At 42.7% G+C, this 18,396-nt stretch overlaps 2 protein-coding genes across 2 annotated transcripts in view; both read left to right on the top strand.

Annotated features, from left to right (window-relative positions):
* The window catches only part of LOC116320693, a 147,166-nt gene that overhangs the window by 10,134 nt on the left and 118,636 nt on the right, over positions 1–18,396 (top strand). Inside the window, exons 12-13 of the mRNA XM_039619896.1 lie at positions 491–534; positions 1,091–1,367. Coding sequence (XP_039475830.1) covers positions 491–534; positions 1,091–1,367 — 321 coding nt within the window. The remainder of the gene's footprint in view (positions 1–490; positions 535–1,090; positions 1,368–18,396) is intronic.
* On the top strand, positions 15,408–17,573 carry LOC116311249 (NACHT, LRR and PYD domains-containing protein 1 homolog). Its single transcript, XM_039620052.1, has 6 exons — positions 15,408–15,513; positions 15,897–15,946; positions 16,061–16,134; positions 16,311–16,525; positions 16,636–16,889; positions 17,122–17,573. Exons 1-6 carry the CDS (start codon positions 15,411–15,413, stop codon positions 17,338–17,340), a joined length of 915 nt encoding a protein of 304 aa, XP_039475986.1. The 5' UTR covers positions 15,408–15,410; the 3' UTR covers positions 17,341–17,573.

The raw sequence follows: 18,396 nt of genomic DNA, 5'->3' as shown, positions 1-18,396 counted from the left end.
GTAAACTCTGTGTCATCAACAGGTTTTTGTGTTGGTGGTGTCATGGTGGTGCAGTGGTTAGCACTGTCTCCTCACAGCATGAAGGTTGTGTGTTTGAGCCTCCTGGTTGGCTGGAACCTTTCTGTGTGGAGTTTGCATGTTCTCCCTGTGCCTGCAGGCTTTTCCTCAGAGTGCTCTGGTTTCCAGTCCAAACACATGCTTGTTGGCTTTATTGCTGGTTCTAAATTAAATGTGTGTGTGAAAGGTTGTCTGTCTATTTAAAACCTGAGGTGGACAGGTGTACCCTCTCTCTCATTATCACAGCTGGGAACCCCCAGTTACTTTGGTTGGACAGGATGGAGGGTTTCTTTGTTGGGTTCTTGTGTCATTTTATTTAGTTTCACATGATTTTCTCTTTTAAATCATCCGTATCTTCTGAAGGCTGATTCTACTTGGATGTGTGATGATGTTTGAATCCTCAGAGTTGATTGTAAATGTCTTTCCTCCTCAGAGAAACACTCTGTGGATGAACATGGAGCTGCACTGTTGAAGAGAGTGAGTGTGACTTTAACTCAGCTTTCATTCAGTAGATTCAGGCTGTAAATCATCCTCATCTTGAACATTATACATGATGAAACAGACAAAGCATCTTTGAAACTGGATGCTTCTCACAGTGTTAATGTGGAGCTCTGCAGCAATAATGTTTCCACTGATGACAGAGTGAAGGATCTACTGCTGATGATAAAAACAGGAAATGACATCTTTAAATTTTTACACACACACACACACACACACACACACACACACACACACACACACACACACACACACACACACACAGACATACAAGAAAAAAATATCTAAAAAAAGAACAGGAGAAAGGAGAATTTTTTACAGATGTGGAAATATTCTGTTTACATCACAGCACAATTTTCTGTCACAATAATTAATACTGAATAAAATAATTGTGATTTTGATTTTTCCAATAATCATGCAGCTCTAATATTCTACATGTCTACTTCAGAGACACCGAGAAAGTTCAGAGAAATAAATCTTTAAATCTCCCACCAGTGAAATGACAGTAACTTAATAAATCCTTTGTATTTTACAGGAAGAAGCACTGACAGCTGTTAGAAACATTCTTGTGGAAATCCTGAGACATTTGAATCAAAAGGATCTCGAGGAATTCAATTTGTTGCTGCAGTTCACGCGCTTCAAAATGGGCCTGCCACAAATAAAGACGTATACAAACATGAGAGATGAACTAGTGAATCAGATGGTGGATGAACTTGGTCATCAGTCTGTGGAGGTGATCAGGGAGGTTTTAACAGACATGCAGAGAACTGATCTGGTGCAGAGGCTGTCAGAGAGCAGCTCAGGACTCAAAGGTATGAGAAAATAATCTGTCAGAGTGTCTGTAATAATGTCAATACATTTTATTTATTCATTAAAGTTTATTTAACCAGGAAAAAATAAACTTGTGACATTCAAAATCTCTTTTACAAGAGTGTCCTGGCCAAGAAGGACAGCTGTACGATCATAAGCTGCATAAATTAATCAACAAATCCATACATCAGATATCGTGTGATTATTCTTAACTGTGTGTGGAAGAATTTTAAATAAAATTTCACACATTACAGTAAAGAATAAATCTAAAGAATTAAATCAAAACCTGTCAGAGAAACTCTAAACAAGAACTGTATAATATAAACTTTATTATCATTTATAAATGAAGGAATGTTTCCTCTGATTTATTTTTGACAGACGTTGATAAATTAACAAATTCAGGTTGTACAAACACCATCCATCCATCCATCTTCATCCGCGGGTGCAGCAGCCTAAGCAGAGATGCCCAGACGTCCCTCTCCCCAGCCACCTCCTCCAGCTTATCCGGGAGAACACCAAGGCGTTCCCAGGCCAGCCGAGAGATATAATCTCTCCAGCGTGTCCTGGGTCTGCCCCGGGGCCTCCTCCCGGTGGGACATGCCTGGAACACCTCACCCAGGAGGCATCCTTGTCAGATGCCCAAACCGCCTCAGCTGGCTCCTTTCGATGTGGAGGAGCAGCGGCTCTACTCTGAGCCCCTCCCTGATGGCCGAACTTCTCACCCAATCTTTAAGGGAGAGGCCAGCCACCCTTCGGAGGAAGCTCATTTCCGCCGCTTGTAACCGCAATCTCGTTCTTTCGGTCACTACCAACAGCTCGTGGCCATAGGTGAGGGTAGGGACGTAGATCGACTGGTAAATTGAGAGCATCGCTTTTACACTCAGCTCCCTCTTCACCACGAACGGACCGGTGCAGAGTCCGCATCACTGCAGCCACAGCACCAATCCGTCTGTCGATCTACGACTCCCTTCTCCCATCACTCGCAAACAAGACCCCGAGATACTTGAACTCCTCCACTTGGGGCAGGAACTCATCCCCGACCCGGAGTGGGCACTCCACCCTTTTCTTGCTGAGAACCATGGCCTCAGATTTGGAAGTGCTGATCCTCATTCCCGCTGCTTCACACACGGCTGCGAATCGTTCTAGTGTGAGCTGGAGGCCTTCACTTGATGAAGCCAACAGAACCACATCATCCGCAAAAAGCAGAGATGAGATTCTGAGGCCACCGAAGTGAAAGCCCTCCGCCACTTGGCTGCGCCTAGAAATCCTGTCCATATGATCAGAATCGGTGACATAGGGCAGCCTTGGCGGAGCCCATCACTCACCGGGAATGAGTCCGACTTATTATTATAGGCAATGCGAACCAAGCTCTGGCAACGGTTGTATAGGGATCGAATTCAATTCAATTCAATTCAATTTTATTTATATAGCGCCAAATCACAACAAAAGTCGCCTCAAGGCGCTTTATATTGTACAGTAGATAGCACAATAATAAATACAGAGAAAACCCAACAATCATATGACCCCTATGAGCAAGCACTTTGGCGACAGTGGGAAGAAAAACTCCCTTTAACAGGAAGAAACCTCTGGCAGAACCAGGCTCAGGAGGGCGGCCATCTGCTGCGACCGGTTGGGGTGAAAGAAGGAAAACAGGATGAAAGACATGCTGTGGAAGAGAGACAGAGATTAATAACATATGATTTGATGCAGAGAGGTCTATTAACACATAGTGAGTGAGAAGGTGACTGGAAAGGAAAAACTCAATGCATCATGGGAATCCCCGGCAGCCTACGTCTATTGCAGCATAACTAAGGGAGGATTCAGGGTCACCTGGTCCAGCCCAAACTATATGCTCTAGCAAGAATGGCCCGTATCGATGGGCCAGACACCCCATACTCCCGCAATACCTCCCACAGGACACCCCGAGGGACACGGTCGAATGCCTTCTTCAAGTCCACAAAACACATGTAGACTGGTTGGGCAAACTCCCATGCACCCTCAAGTATCCTTGAGAGGATAAAGAGCTGGTCCAGTGTTCCGCGACCAGGACGAAAACCGCATTGTTCCTCCTGTATCTGAGGTTCAACTAGCGGACGAACTCTGCTTTCCAGCACCCTGGCATAGACTTTCCCAGGGAGGCTGAGGAGTGTGATCCCCCTGTAGTTGGAACACACCCTCCGGTGCCCCTTCTTAAAGATGGGCACCACCACCCCGGTCTGCCAGTCCAGGGGTACTGCCCCTGATCCCCACGCAACATTATAGAGGCGTGTCAACCAGGACAGCCCTACAGCGTCCAGAGCCTTCAGGAACTCATCATCAACACCAGGGGCTCTGCCACCAAGGAGTTGTTTAACTGCCTCAGTGACCTCGCCTCCGGAAATTGGCGCATCATTCCCCTCATCCCCAGACTCTGCTTCCTCCTCAGAAGACGTGTCAGTGGGATTAAGGAGGTCCTCGAAGTATTCCTTCCACCGCCTGACAATTTTCTCAGTCGAGGTCAGCAGCGCTTCGCCACCACTATACACAGTGCAGGTAGAGCACCGCTTTCCCCTCCTGAGACGCCTGACGGTTTGCCATAATTTCTTCGAGGCAGTCCGAAAGTCTTTTTCCATGGCCTCTCCGAACTCCTCCCACACCCGAGTTTTTGCTTCAGCCACTGCCCGAGCCGCATGCCGCTTGGCCTGTCGATAGCTGTCGGTTGCCTCCGGAGTCCCACAGGCTAACCAAGCCCGATAGGACTCCTTCTTCAGCCTGGTGGCTCCCTTCACCTCTGGTGTCCACCATTTGGTTCGGGGATTACAACCACGGCAGGCACCAACCACCTTGCGGCCGCAGCTCAATGCAGCAGCTTCAGCAATGGAGACGCTGAACATGGTCCATTCGGACTCAATGTCCCCTCGGAATGCTGTTGAAGCTCTGCCAGAGGTGTGCGTTGTAGATCTCGCGGACTGGGGCCTCTGCTAGACGTTCCCAGCACACCTCACTATGCGTTTAGGTGCACCGGGTCTGTCCAGCATCCTCCCCCGCCACCTGATCCAACTCACCACCAGGTGGTGATCAGTTGACAGCTAAGCCCCTCTCTTTACCTGAATGTCCAGAACACATGGTCGCAGGTCTGATGATATGATTACAAAATCGATCATCGACCAGCGGCCTAGAGCGTCCTGGTGCCACGTGCACTTATGGACACTCTTATGTTCGAACAAGGTGTTCGTTATGGCCAAACTGTGATTTGCACAGAAGTCCAACAACAAAACACCGCTCTGGTTCAGATTAGGGAGGCCGTTCCTCCCAATCACGCCCCTCCATGTCTCGCTGTCGTTACCCACGTGAGCATTGAAGTCTCCCAGCAGGACAACACAGTCTCCAGGTGGCGCACCTTCCAGCACCCCACCCAGGGACTCTAAGAAGGCTGGGTACTCTGAACTGCCACTCGGCGCATAAGCGCAGAGGACAGTCAGGACTCGTTCCCCGACCCAGTCAGCACCAGTGTTGGTCAAGTTACTTGAAAAAAGTAATTAGTTACTGATTACTGATTACTTCTCCAAAAAGTAATCCCATTACTTTACTGATTACTTATTTTCAAAAGTAATTAGTTACTTAGTTACTTAGTTACTTTTCAAAAACATGATACACTACCTGAATGCATGATGAAGCAATAGACCTTTTGGGCCAATTCTATTTTTTCTGCATAATCCATCATATAATAGTGAATCAAATGGAAAAGTGTCTGTTTAAAAAATTGTTTATTACTTTTAATCTTAACTTTATAAACACTGCATCAAACAAAAATTAAATTAAATTCAACAGTCTTTGACTTTAATAAATTTGTTTAACATTTAAACATATTTCTGCACATTACACCATATTTTAAGAAAATAAAGGCTTAAATTGTATTTCTGCATCGTCCAGCATATAACATAAATTATTTTTGTGTATACACACATTCTTTCATATAAATAAAGCAATAAATAAATAAAATAAATAAAATTAACAATAACATCTTTTAACAGTTGGTAAAGTGCAGAGAGGCATAATATTGAGATAACCAAAACAGAAAATGCTATTGCATGCTACATTTAGGCTGTTAATCCAGTCTCATTTTGTGGCAACCCTGAAAAAGACCTATGTTTTTTGAAGCTTCTCAAACCTTCTATTAGACATTCTGTTCCTTTTTGGGGAAAGCACCAACCCACCTAAACTGAACTCCACTGGTGCACTGGATGGAGTTGGACTGTTGTATTTCATGTACATCTTTTTGAGATTTGGGAACTGATTCAGAATCTCAAGCTCATAGCCTGAACTTAAAAGAGCTGGCTGGAATTTGGGACACATTAGTGTTCTCAGTTGCAGGAGCAGCTTTACGACTAGGGATGGGTACCGGTTTCCATGATGGCATCGGTTCTGACATAAACGGTAGTAACCAGACCGAAAAGCAGCGCACATTTCGGTGCTTTATTTCGGTGCTTTTTTTTTTCCTGAGCCAATTCTAGCCAATCATTTTATGTTTCCGAGGATAGTAGGCGGGCCCAGGTGCGTACGTTCTTTTAGAGCAGAGCTACACATTAAAAATGCCCAAGGTGAAGCGGTCAAAAGTCTGGCTGTACTTACTGCAACAAGTGCTTTAAGCTGATGCTGTGATACTGTAAAAGGAGGTAACACCTCGAATCTGATGAAACACCTGGCGACACAGCGTTTTTTTAAAAGCCGAGAAATGCGCCGTGTTTGATAGCTTGCTGCTAGACCTCACACCGTGCACATCTACATCTCCTGGTCCCTAGCCCTGCCAGTGTAGCAGAAATGATAACGATGATGATGGCAGCAGCAGCCGTTCTCCTCTGCGTGAGTAGCTTAATGTTGTTCGTGTGTAATTTACGTTGAGTAGGCTAACCACGTTATTACATTAATGCATGTAAGGTGAACTAGCAAACACCGTCGTAGTTACATGCGGCTGTCTTCTTGTTTGATGGCAGATACTCCCTTCACCCTGGCCAAAAAGGCTAAAATGACCAAAGAAAAAGTTGAAAACAGTTAAACATGAGAGGTTTTTGGACAAAGTTTGTGTTTTTTCCATTGTTTAAGCACTGCTTCCAGCCAAGAGTGATACCATATATGCCCTATAGCTGCAGAAAAGGCTAACATTGTTATCTTTTACAAAAAACAGCTGAACATGAGAGGTTTTTTGGACCAATTTTGTGTTCTCCATTCTTTAAGCACTGGTTTGAGCACAGTTTCAAAAGTACCGGTTTGGCACCAGTATTGGATAAAACCTAAATGATACCCATCCCTATTTAAGACACTCTGTTATCAGGAGCTCCTTCACATACTCTCTCCTATGCTCATCTCTCACCCAACGAAGTTTAAACTTGGGACAAGTGGCCGCTGCGAGAAGTCCTTCTTGGCTATCCAGAACAGCATCAAAACGAGTCTTGATGACCTGTAACATACAATATGATGATTAATGATGATCAATATCCCTGATATTTAACAAGGGGTGAATACTTGGTCTTTTATTCTATCATTTTAATAATTGTACATGCTGCTTAAAACAAAGTATAACATCCACCCGCTGTGAATGGTATAAATTTAACAAATCCACCCAAAGCAATTAATAATAATCTTACCTTTACAATGACATCTGGTAGGCTGGCTGTCATTCTAGAGAGGTCATCTTTCAGGGCAAGCGTCTTTGACATCAGGCTTGTGAGTGTTGGCAGTAAAGCCCCATAGGTGCACTCATCCCCTTGTAAGATGTCCAGAGCCACTGTCAGGGGCTTCATCACAGTACAGTACTCTTTCAACAACTGGTACTCCCTTTCATTAAGGCACTCGATTCCCAGTTTTACACACAGGGGATTAAGTTCATTCAAGGGAATTGTGAGGATTCTAGAAATGGCCTCATACAGGGAATTCCACCTTGTGGATGTCGGTACCATTAGTTTCCTCCGGCTGACTTCTTCCACCTGTTCAGAGGCTAATGTTGATCGACTTGCTTTAGTCCAAAGAGCAGAACATTTTGCAGTGCTACTCCTATATACAGCCTTGGTGTCTCCACAGGAATTTAGATGTTTGTCAACATCACTTGTTGAAATCAAGTTAATTGTGTGCGATGCACATCTGTAGTGTGGAGGGAGGCTAAACTGTGCATCACCAGATGCGGTTGAAAGAGCTTCTATGACATCAGTGTTACGGCCCTAGCAGGGCCTCCTCCTGAAGGTGCCTGTGTGGGCGTGTCCTTCAATCTCTTTTGCCTGAGGTGCCACCTTTTCTCCTTTACACAGCTGACTCTCGTCAGTAATTAAAAGTATTTAAGCCCAGTGAAAGGTGAGCTCTGGGCCAGAGTGCCATTAGTGTGGTTACAGCTTGTGAGCTGAAGCTGAAACTCAAACAGAAAGCACCCTTAAAGCAAAAAGGGCCTGCTTTGAGAAAAGTCAGTCAGGGTTCTCAAACTGACAAGGATGCCCGGCCTAGTAAAAGGCTACACTTGGAGCATAACTGCTCAGTAGTGTCATGTAGTCGGGGTAAGAGGTCAACTAACCCTGAGCGGCCGCTGGTTGACAATTTCCCAGGTCCTCAAAATGACCTGCAGGGGGACAGACAGAGTATAAAACCACCAGTAAGACCCGCAACCCTGGCTAACAAACATGCCCGTACCGGTGACTTGAGGAATCGTCTGCAAAGTGTTTCAGTAAGGCCCACTAGCTGCCTGCTGGGTTCTCCACATGTGATGGTCCAAAGCCCTGGCTATCACATGGGACACTGTTTCGAGGGTCTGGGGCCACTCTCTGTCAATGTTGTGAACCCACTGAGATGGGGTTGGCAGCTTCCGCAGGAAATGCCTAACCGTTGCTATGGGGTTTGGTAGGTGAAAAACCTGCAATTTTGTGATGAAACGGTTATGGACTTGTTTTGGTTATTGTAATAATTTGACAAACCACAGGTTTGTATTTATGGGAGGGGGTGTTACGGCCCTAGCAGGGCCTCCTCCTGAAGGTGCCTGTGTGGGCGTGTCCTTCAATCTCTTTTGCCTGAGGTGCCACCTTTTCTCCTTTACACAGCTGACTCTCGTCAGTAATTAAAAGTATTTAAGCCCAGTGAAAGGTGAGCTCTGGGCCAGAGTGCCATTAGTGTGGTTACAGCTTGTGAGCTGAGTGTTTGTGGTGTTTGTAGCTAGTGAGCTGTGTTTTGGTGGTTTTCAGCTAGTGAGCTGCTTGTCCGTGTTTGTATCTAGTGAGCTGCTCTCGTTTTGACTTACTTTGTACTTTATTGACCAACGCCTGAGTTTTGTTTGTTTTCTTTAAATGGTGATAGCGGCTTGTCCGTCTCTTTTAGTTAGTTTTAATACAAACTTTAATAAAACTATTTAATTTAACCCTTTTGCCTCCTTGACTCTTTTTTCTGACCCGGATACTTTTTGTTACATCCCCCTCACCGCCTAGACCCCTCAGGGGAACGTAACAATCAGTAAAGGTCGGTTCCTCGTCATCACCTTCTTCATTTTCAGATTCAGACTCCAAATGACAGGGCTGACATAGTCTGAATGCTTTGGCAAAATTGGATGCATTATCCGTTACAGTGGCAATAACTTTGCCTTGTAGTCCATATGATGAATGGATTTCTTCAATCTCTGCTCCAATTACATCATAGGTATGGCTGCCTCTAATTCTCTTGCATGCTAGGGCGGCCTTGTTGCGTTGTAATGTGGAATTAATCCAGTGAACTGTTACACCCATAAAACTTTTATTATTTACCGTCCAGATGTCAGCAGTGGTGGAAACGAACTCTGCCTCTTCAAGTGTGGACTTTAAGTTAGAGTTCATTTTGTCATATTCTCTCTCAAGCTATCCTGCAAATGACTTTCTCTGGGGCAGCATGACACCACTTTTAGTTGGTATTTTTTCTACGATCCGTCGGAATGATTCAGAGTCTACAGTGGAAATCGGCAACATGTCCTCAACAATATAGGCAGCGACGAGCTTCTTCAGTTCAGCGGCACTAAGTCCTGTTGCTCTTACATCTAGTTTAACCTGTTTAGCAGGAGTGGGTCCATCGGAGGTTTGCCCGGTGGAAGTAGATGTGGTAGCCACAGCGGTCATGTCAGTGGGGGGATCCTGGGGGTTTTCTGTCAATTTAACATTCTTGTGGCAGCGTGCTAGGTGCTTCCTCAGGTTGGAAGTGGAATTTTTCAACGTAGAAAGAAGTTTTCTTCCGATGCAGAGTGTACAACGTACGCTTATGTTTTTGTCGCTTTTTAAAGAGTCAAATTCAAAGTAATGTCGGTATTTCCAAGTATTAAATGCTGCACGATCGTACTCTATCCCTCGCTCCATGTTTTCTATTGTTGATTTACAGACGTGCTACCACAGCCGTCGGACTGGCTTACGTCATTGTCATGAGACATTCTCGCAAAAAAATCACGGTTTTAGTAACACAGTAATGCAGCCTTCCTACGGAAAAGTAACGGTAATCTAATTACCGTTTTTGCAATAGTAATCCCTTACTTTACTCATTACTTGAAAAAAGTAATCAGATTACAGTAACGCGTTACAAGTAACGCGTTACTGCCCATCTCTGGTCAGCACCGCTAAAAGTGAAATATTAAAGCTTTTTATTGTCAGGACTCAGTGTTATACTCAGGATGAGCACACATAAAGGACACACACAGTGTCTGTATGATGTAGTTACAGTTTGTATTCAATGTGTTGCAGCTGCAGGATCATCAGCTGAAGGATTTGATGTGGAGGAAACAGAGAAAGGTCAGTGTCCAGAAAACACATCAATCAATAAATACACTCATTGATGTGAAGATGAAGAAGAAGAATTACTGAATGAAACAGAACTGGATCATTTCCTCACACTTTGATAGTTTTCCATCAAATATGACTTCATGTTAACAAGTTTAATGTTGTTATTAATCCAACTTACAAGGATCATCAGAATGAAATCAAAGTATCAGTTATTTCAAAGTGTCTGATTATTAACACTGATGTTAAATCAGTCATGAATGAACCTTTAATGTTTCTTTTCTGTCAGAGAAACACTCTGAGGATGAACGTTGGCCTGCACTGATCCACAAAGTGAGTCATGTCACATCTGTCTGACTTCAGATCATCCAGCTTTCATTTCATAAATACAGGAAAGAAATCTTCAATAGAAACAAATAAAAATGATTTGATTTTGATTGGAAAAGTCAAAGTTTGATAAGTTGAGCGTGTGCAGTGAGGTCGGTCTGCAGCAGGTCAGAAAAGTCCTGAACTTGTTAACAGAAGCAGAATAATTGTTAATCAGCTGTTTGTGATCATTGTGACAAATACGACCAATGACATCATCACCTTATGTGATGGATGATGTCATCTAAACACATCTACATTTCTAAAGTGTTGATGAGAAAACAAACAAACCTGAAAGTGAGAAATGTCACATTTATCTCATGAACATTTTCTTTGAATTTTCCAGGTAGAAACGATGGAGTCTGTTATTGAGCTGCTGCTGGAAACTCTGGATGGTCTGAATGAGCAGGAGCTAGAGGAGTTCATCCAGACACTGCAACTAATTCATTACAATTATGAGTCAGTCCTCTCATGGATGTGGTACAAGTGGACAGACCTGCAGCACCACAGTGTTTCTGATGGTGCAGACTTACGGCCAACAGTCAGTGGAGAAGACCATGGAGGTCTTAAAGAAGATGAAGAGGACTGATCTGGCTCAGAGGCTGTCAGACTGCAGCTCACTGCCTAGAAGTAAGACAACATAATTAAAACTCATTAAAATCATAAAACTGATTTTATGTTTTCTTTGACTTTATAAATAATATTATGTGTAATAATGATAAAATAAAACACATCTTTAAAACATATTTTATGACTGTTCTGGAAGAAAATATCAATAAATACATAAAAATGAGACCATATTAAATAAAAATACTTTGTGAGGAGGAGTAAAAATGAGTCCTTCATACTGTTTATTATTGCTGAGGAGGTTTCAGTGTCATTCTGCATATTGTCCATTTTTCCAAAGTCATATTTCCTGAATAATTGTCAGTTAGTTGTTAAATGTGTTTGTCATGAGTGACTTTGAGCACTTTTCTCCTCAGAGAAACACTCTGTGGATGAACGACGCTCTGCACTGATCCACAAAGTGAGTCATGTCACATCTCTGATTCAGTACAAGACAGCAGGCTGAAAGTCAGAGTACTAAAGTATCATCAGTTCTCATGTTGAGTCATTTTTCTCATGATTTCTGCTGGATGTTTGTGACAAACTGAAGCTTCATTCAGTTTGACTTCTTCAGCAGTAATTTTCTCCAACACTAATGTCAGGATGTCTTTACCACTGAGGATGAGCTGAGGAAATGTCAGCATGTACATTTGTCCTTCAACAGGACAGAGAAATCTGAAAACATCAAACACTTTCAGATTAAACAGGAAACTTTATTCTACTTACAAATATTAATGAAGAATGAAAGATAATGTGAAATCAGGGAAAGATTCTTGATGGATATATTTCAGTTTTTATCTGCACAATATGAGAGGAGAACTGCAGCCTGTAAAGAAAAAGTATTTAAACCCATAAAAGCGGATCACAGTTTTGTATTTTCCTCTTTTATTTGATAAACATACCGCAATTAGTAAATAGGCGCTTGAATAAATATGTGACTCCGTGATTGTGTTTATAGTTCCAGGTGGCAACAATTGCAGCTGTTAAACATCTGCTTTTAGAACCTTTGAATGATTTGAGTGATGAGGAGATCAAGAAATTTAAGAGGCTCCTGCAGATGATCATTCCTTGGAGGAATCGGTCATTCTTCTCATATAACTTGAGTCGGTCATCAATCATAGCAGATTTAATGAATCTGATGATGGATAAAGTTGGTCAGCAGTCTGTGGAGGTGACCAGAGAAGTTTTCATGCGCATGAACAGAACTGATCTGGTGCAGAAGTTATCAGAGAGCAGCTCAGCATCCAGAGGTAAGACCAACATGCATGAGTGTAAACTCTGTGTCATCAACAGGTTTTTGTGTTGGTGGTGTCATGGTGGTGCAGTGGTTAGCACTGTCTCCTCACAGACTTGTTGGGCTTATTGCTGGTTCTAAATTAAATGTGGGTGATTGATTGATTGATATACCTTTATTAGTCCCACAAGGGGAAATTTCATGTTAAGGTTACCGACCTATTGCACGCAATGGCGGCGCCATCTTACCCTCTGACCATACATACATTACACAAAAACATCACATGGGGAAGACAGGTCAGAGAGGTATAACAATGGAAAATGCACCACATGAGGAAAGATAAGGAGAAAAAATAACTCCCCCCAGACTGAGCTCCAACAGGGAGATCAGTTTGAGAACAGAAAAAAACACCTCTGCACATAGCACATGAAAAAACTCTTAATACACCAAAGAAACACATGACAAGCAACAGGGGTGGGTAAAGGGTGAGAGACAGCCGATGTAGATAGGTTGCAGGCCCGGATGTACTATGCGCTGGTCTCCTTGATCCACCGTCAGCATCGGAGGGGAATAAGCTTCGAAGGCGTTTGGAGGGGGAGGGGGGATGTGTGTGTGTGTGTGTGTGTGTGTGTGTGTGTGTGTGTGTGTGTGTGTGTGTGTGTGTGTGTGTGTGTGTGTGTGTGTCAGAGTTCAGCTGAGACCGTGTCCTTCGCCCTGCCAGGCTAAGTAAACAGTCTTCCAGCCAACCCAGGTGGCCTTGCATAGAATGGGAAGAACAGTCTCAACACAGTCGTTATCAGGGTGTTGTTGTTCAGCTCCAGCCTTGCAGCTGGCGCCGAAGGGATAGCCACATCAAGATGGTGGTTTTAACTTTAATGCGAACAACTCATATGAATTTCAAAGCTGTTCTAACGACACTGGTCTCTCAATCTCCCGTTGGAGAGCCGTGAGCTTCCTATGATGTTATCCAAACTTACGTTCCGTGATGTTATCATTCTTGTGGTCAAAGAGCTGATTTCTAAGAACTCACGACGGCAGTGCGCTTCCCAAGATGTGATCCAATTTGCGCTCAAAGGTGTTATTTCGAGCGAGCCCCTCCAGATGTAATCCAGTTTGCACTCAGAGGTCTTGTTCTGAGTATTCACAGCAGCCGTAAGCTTCTCCAAGATCTTATCCGTGCTGCACTCAATGACCCATTTCGAGAAACTCACGCCTCGTCCCATCGTTTCAATCCCAGCGGGCAGCCTTGTGGGGGTTTGAACAGCTGGTTCTGCTTCCTTAATTCTTCGATAAGCCAGGGCCAAGCCAGCTCCGATCAGCCAGAACCCTGTTATCATGGTTCCGAATAGGTAGATATCTTCAGCACTCAGGCTCACCCAAGCCCAGACTTCTCGTTGATAAGGGGTGTCAATTGCATTCAGGGACCAGTTGATCAAATCCATAATTCCTCTTTAAGGTTTTAGAGAACAGACTGTGAGAGAGTGTTCCAGGGAAAAGTAATACAAAAAAAACGAGACTAGACAAGGACACAAGAGGCTAAGCAGGGAAGCTAAGGGAGAGGAGGAGGAGGAGAGGAGAAAAATGCGAACGCCTTCGCCGAGAGCAAGAGAAAGATTGTGAAAGGTTGTCTGTCTTTTTAAAACCTGAGGTGGACAGGTGTACCCTCTCTCTCATTAGCACAGCTGGGAACCTCCAGTTACTTTGGTTGGACTGGATGGAGGGTTTCTTTGTAGGGTTCTTGTGTCATTTTTTCTGTGATACATGATTTTCCTTTTAAATCATCTGTATCTTCTGAAGGCTGATTCTACTTGGATGTGTGATGATGTTTGAACCCTATTGAACCCGATCCTTTTTTCCCCATGACAGAACAGAGAAAACTGACTCATAGTGTGTTAAAACATTGATATTTCTTTTTATTCAATCATCTTCCAGAGAGAGAGACCCCTGCACAGCTCAGACGCCAGTTGCAAGAGCTCTCTAACATTAGAATCATAAGCTGTGTCTTATATGGTGTTATTTTGGTACTTTACATGTCACACAGGCTCGAACATTGCTTATATGGAAAGTTCCTCTTTTCTGTGTCTGATTTATTAATATGCCTTGTGCACTAAAACTTCCTGTTTTTCAGTCTGGCCGAGCACTTATTTTTGAGTCAAAGGTGGCCTTGCTCTAGAAGCCTTCATTATTAAAGTACATAAAACAATATAATGAGCACATCGACATTAAAAATATTTCTTTTATTCCTAACAATCCTCAGAGTTGATTGTAAATGTCTTTCCTCCTCAGAGAAACACTCTGTGGATGAACATGGAGCTGCACTGTTGAAGAGAGTGAGTGTGACTTTAACTCAGCTTTCATTCAGTAGATTCAGGCTGTAAATCATCCTCATCTTGAACATTATACATGATGAAACTGACAAAGCATCTTTGAAACTGGATGCTTCTCCCAGTGTTAATGTGGAGCTCTGCAGCAATAATGTTTCCACTGATGACAGAGTGAAGGATCTACTACTGACGATAAAACCAGGAAATGACATCTTTAGATTTTTCTTTGCCTTTAAAAGACTTGAAAAGTTATAATATTATAGTTTACACACTCCTTTTGCTTTCCTAATGCTTTGACACAATATTAGAAAAGCTTTACAAAAACTTTATCTTAGAAAAAAATCTTAAGATTTTAGTCCTGATCGAGAGGGACACATAAAAACAGTTGATGAAGACAGCGAGGTAAACATCATCAGTGCCATAGATGTTACCAGCTGTTCCTTCAGTGATCATTCTGAAAACTATTAATATTAATGAAGTTGTGTTTTTTTATTAATATTTGATATTTCTACTAAAGTTACACTGAGGAAATTCCGTGATGGAAATCTTTAAATCATTCAACAGAGATATTATACAGTAACTTAATAAGTTATTTTGATTTTTCAGATAGAAGCACAGGAAGCTGTTACACAGATTCTCTTGGAAACACTGAATGAATTCAGTCAAAATGACCTCAAGAAATTCAAGCAGGTGCTGCCGTTCACGTGCTTTAAGATGGGCCTGCCACAAATACATATGTATACAAACAGGACAGAAGACCTTGTGAATCTGATGGTGGATGAACTTGGTCATCAGTCTGTGGAGGTGACCATGGAGGTTTTAACAGACATGAACAGACCTGATCTGATGCTGAGGCTGTCAGAGAGCAGCTCAGGTGAGACCAAACAAAGGTTTTAAAAATAGATTTTCATAATTTACAATAAACTTGTTTAAATAAATTTTAATCAACAAACATAAAAATAAACAGGAAACACAACAGACGTACAAAAATAACTTTGCATAAATCATCAGAACTGAATCCAACCTTTCTCTCTCTCTCTGTCTTGTTCTGACATCACTGGTGAGAATATTTGAATTCATCAACTTTTGATCATCTTAGACGTCACTCAGCTGCACGTCCTGCTGAACATGTTGTTCTGATGTTGAAGCAGCACTGCACAGCATAAAGTGATCAAACAGCAAACATGTGGACAGTTAGAGGATGATTTTATATGTCAGCATAACATCATTCATTTGAATTCTTTGTGTCTCAACAAGGACGAAAAACTGACAGAAGTTCAGAGCTTGAAGGTTGTCAGAGCATGACGGTAATCCCTTCCATTCATCCATTTATTCCTAAAGTTTCTTTCTGTTTGTTTCTTTCTGTGAGATTACAAAAATCAACATGTGTACTTATTGACTAAAGTGAGTGTCCTCTGCAGCAGGACTCCAGTGATTGGACTAAACTTGAACCTGAGGTGAACAGTACAGATGCAGACGAGGCTCCAACTTACAGGTAAATCAACTTCCTGCATGCTGCAGCACAGCAAACTGGAACTACAGGAAACAGTTCAGCTTTGGATTTATTCCCAGAGGAAATTCTTCATTTTGCATCCAATTCACACGACTACTCTCTGTGTTTCCATTCACTCTGTTGTTCCTTCATGAGTGTGTATTTCATTCCTGTTTCAGCCTTCAGTCTGCAGCAGGACACTTTGAATGCAGAGTCTCGGGCTTGCGCTGGGTCTGTAAGGGAAAGACCAGCTTTCAGTACCAGTTTAGATCTTGGGAGGGACACATGGAGAGGATGGAGAGCAGACAATACATGCCTGCAGGTCCTCTGATGGACGTCACAGTCACTGCTGGGAAGTTAAATGAAGTTCACCTGCCACACTGGATCTGCATCGGTAAGAGGACATGAAGGAAGAATTTCAGATGTTTGACATTTCTGACAGTGAGCGCACAAACTGTTAGAAACTGTTCTTCTCACCATGTTTGTGTTGTTGTTCTCCTGCAGATGACATTCCTGACATATTGGACATGTTTGCAGTCGTTCACATAGATGACTGTGGAGATGTTGTGGAAAAAGTGTCTGAGGTCACACCATCACATGTCAAGTTAACTGAACCAAATTTCTCGATAATAGCGGCTCTGATACGTTCCATATTTCCTCCAAAAATCAGCTGTTACATGTTGATGTACTATAAACCCAACACATCATTCCTCAAACTCCACATCTATCTGATACGACAGGATCCTGCTCTGGAACAGGTAACTGAACATCTTAATGATGTGAAACAGGACAAGATTCCAAACATTAGGACCGACTGACAAAAGACAAAAGAGACACTGAAAGAAAAATGTTTTTTTATATTGAACCCAATGGGGAAATTGTCTGTACTGTAAACCCTCTCTCACAAAAATCTTATTGCTTAAATTAGTTTAAATCAGAGACGAGAATATTGCTGTTTTTGCTTTATTCTTTTCTGCATTTTTTAAACAGAGATTTGACGACAGAGAATCCTGTGAGGGATTTAAAAGAATCAGAAAGCATCATCCAGACAAGTACCTGCAAACTGAGCGTCTGTTCAGTCTCAGAGCCGACAACGCAAGTGCAAAGATCCAACCGCAGGTGGGCCTACATGTAGCACTTCAGCCACTATGTAACCCCCCACACGCCCACCTTGCACACAGTGTTTCCTGTTCATGGTGTAATTTTTAATTCCAAACAGTTTCTGCACTCAGTAACTTTTTAGCACTGCCCAGCTCTGTCTGTGCTGTCTTTGCTCCTTTAGCCAGATCAGTCCCTTCTCCCCACACACCCGTTCCAGTGTGCTACTGTGTAGGCATAGGAGAAGCATAATAAGCCAATAACTGACAGCTGTGCCAGCCAGCCTCCCCTGGCACTGCCCCTGAACCCACTGCACCATGCCAGCAACCACAAACCACACCCAGCCACTACAATACAATCTGTAAAGACTGAGTTGGGTTGCTGGATGAACATAGGACAAGACACTGTCAAAGTAAAACAGGAAACACTAAGAAGCAGACTAAAGATACACAGCGAGACACAGGTTGGGAGGAAGGAACACACAGTGGAACGAGACAGACTGGGGAGACAAAGAGGGAAAGATTTAAAGAAGATGAGACATGGAGGGAAGAGAGGGAGTGAGGGATAAAGGGAGAGGGACATGACAGACGGGGAGACATGGGCTGTAAGCAGAAAAGGGAGCGAGACACATCATCAAGGAAACATGAAAACAGAAATATAATTATACAAAGAAGCAAAACCAGGACTAACTCAATACTAAATAATAAAAACTAAAACACTACAACACAACAAAATCACCAAAACTCCATAAACTCAAAATGCTGGGACAAAATAACCCAGAACCATGACAGATAAATACTAAGAGAAAGATGACAGAGAGATAATATTAGGACAGGGATTTGTGTCGGTGTGTGATTGTAGACTAAGGTTTATACTATTAGCTGGTTATTGTGTGACAGTGCATTTCAGGCTATTTTACAGTGTAACACAAAAGTAATGTGATGAATAATGAATTACTTTTCCTGGGAGTAATTAAGTAACATGTTGAATTACTTTTAGGAATAAAGTTCTGCATAATATGTGAAATAATTACTTTTTTGAGTAATGACCCAACGATCACAACAAAGAGGCTAAATACCTCTAACATGACAAACATTTGGCCACACAACATGCAAATAATTGGCACACATGTCTTTGACATCATGAGGAGCTCTGGCACAGAGGATT

The sequence above is a fragment of the Oreochromis aureus genome, linkage group 11 (assembly GCF_013358895.1).
Source record: "Oreochromis aureus strain Israel breed Guangdong linkage group 11, ZZ_aureus, whole genome shotgun sequence".
In the NCBI taxonomy this organism is placed as follows: Eukaryota; Metazoa; Chordata; class Actinopteri; order Cichliformes; family Cichlidae; genus Oreochromis; species Oreochromis aureus.
The sequence above is the reverse complement of the archived record's forward strand: the minus strand, read 5'-3'. Positions and strand labels throughout refer to the sequence as shown.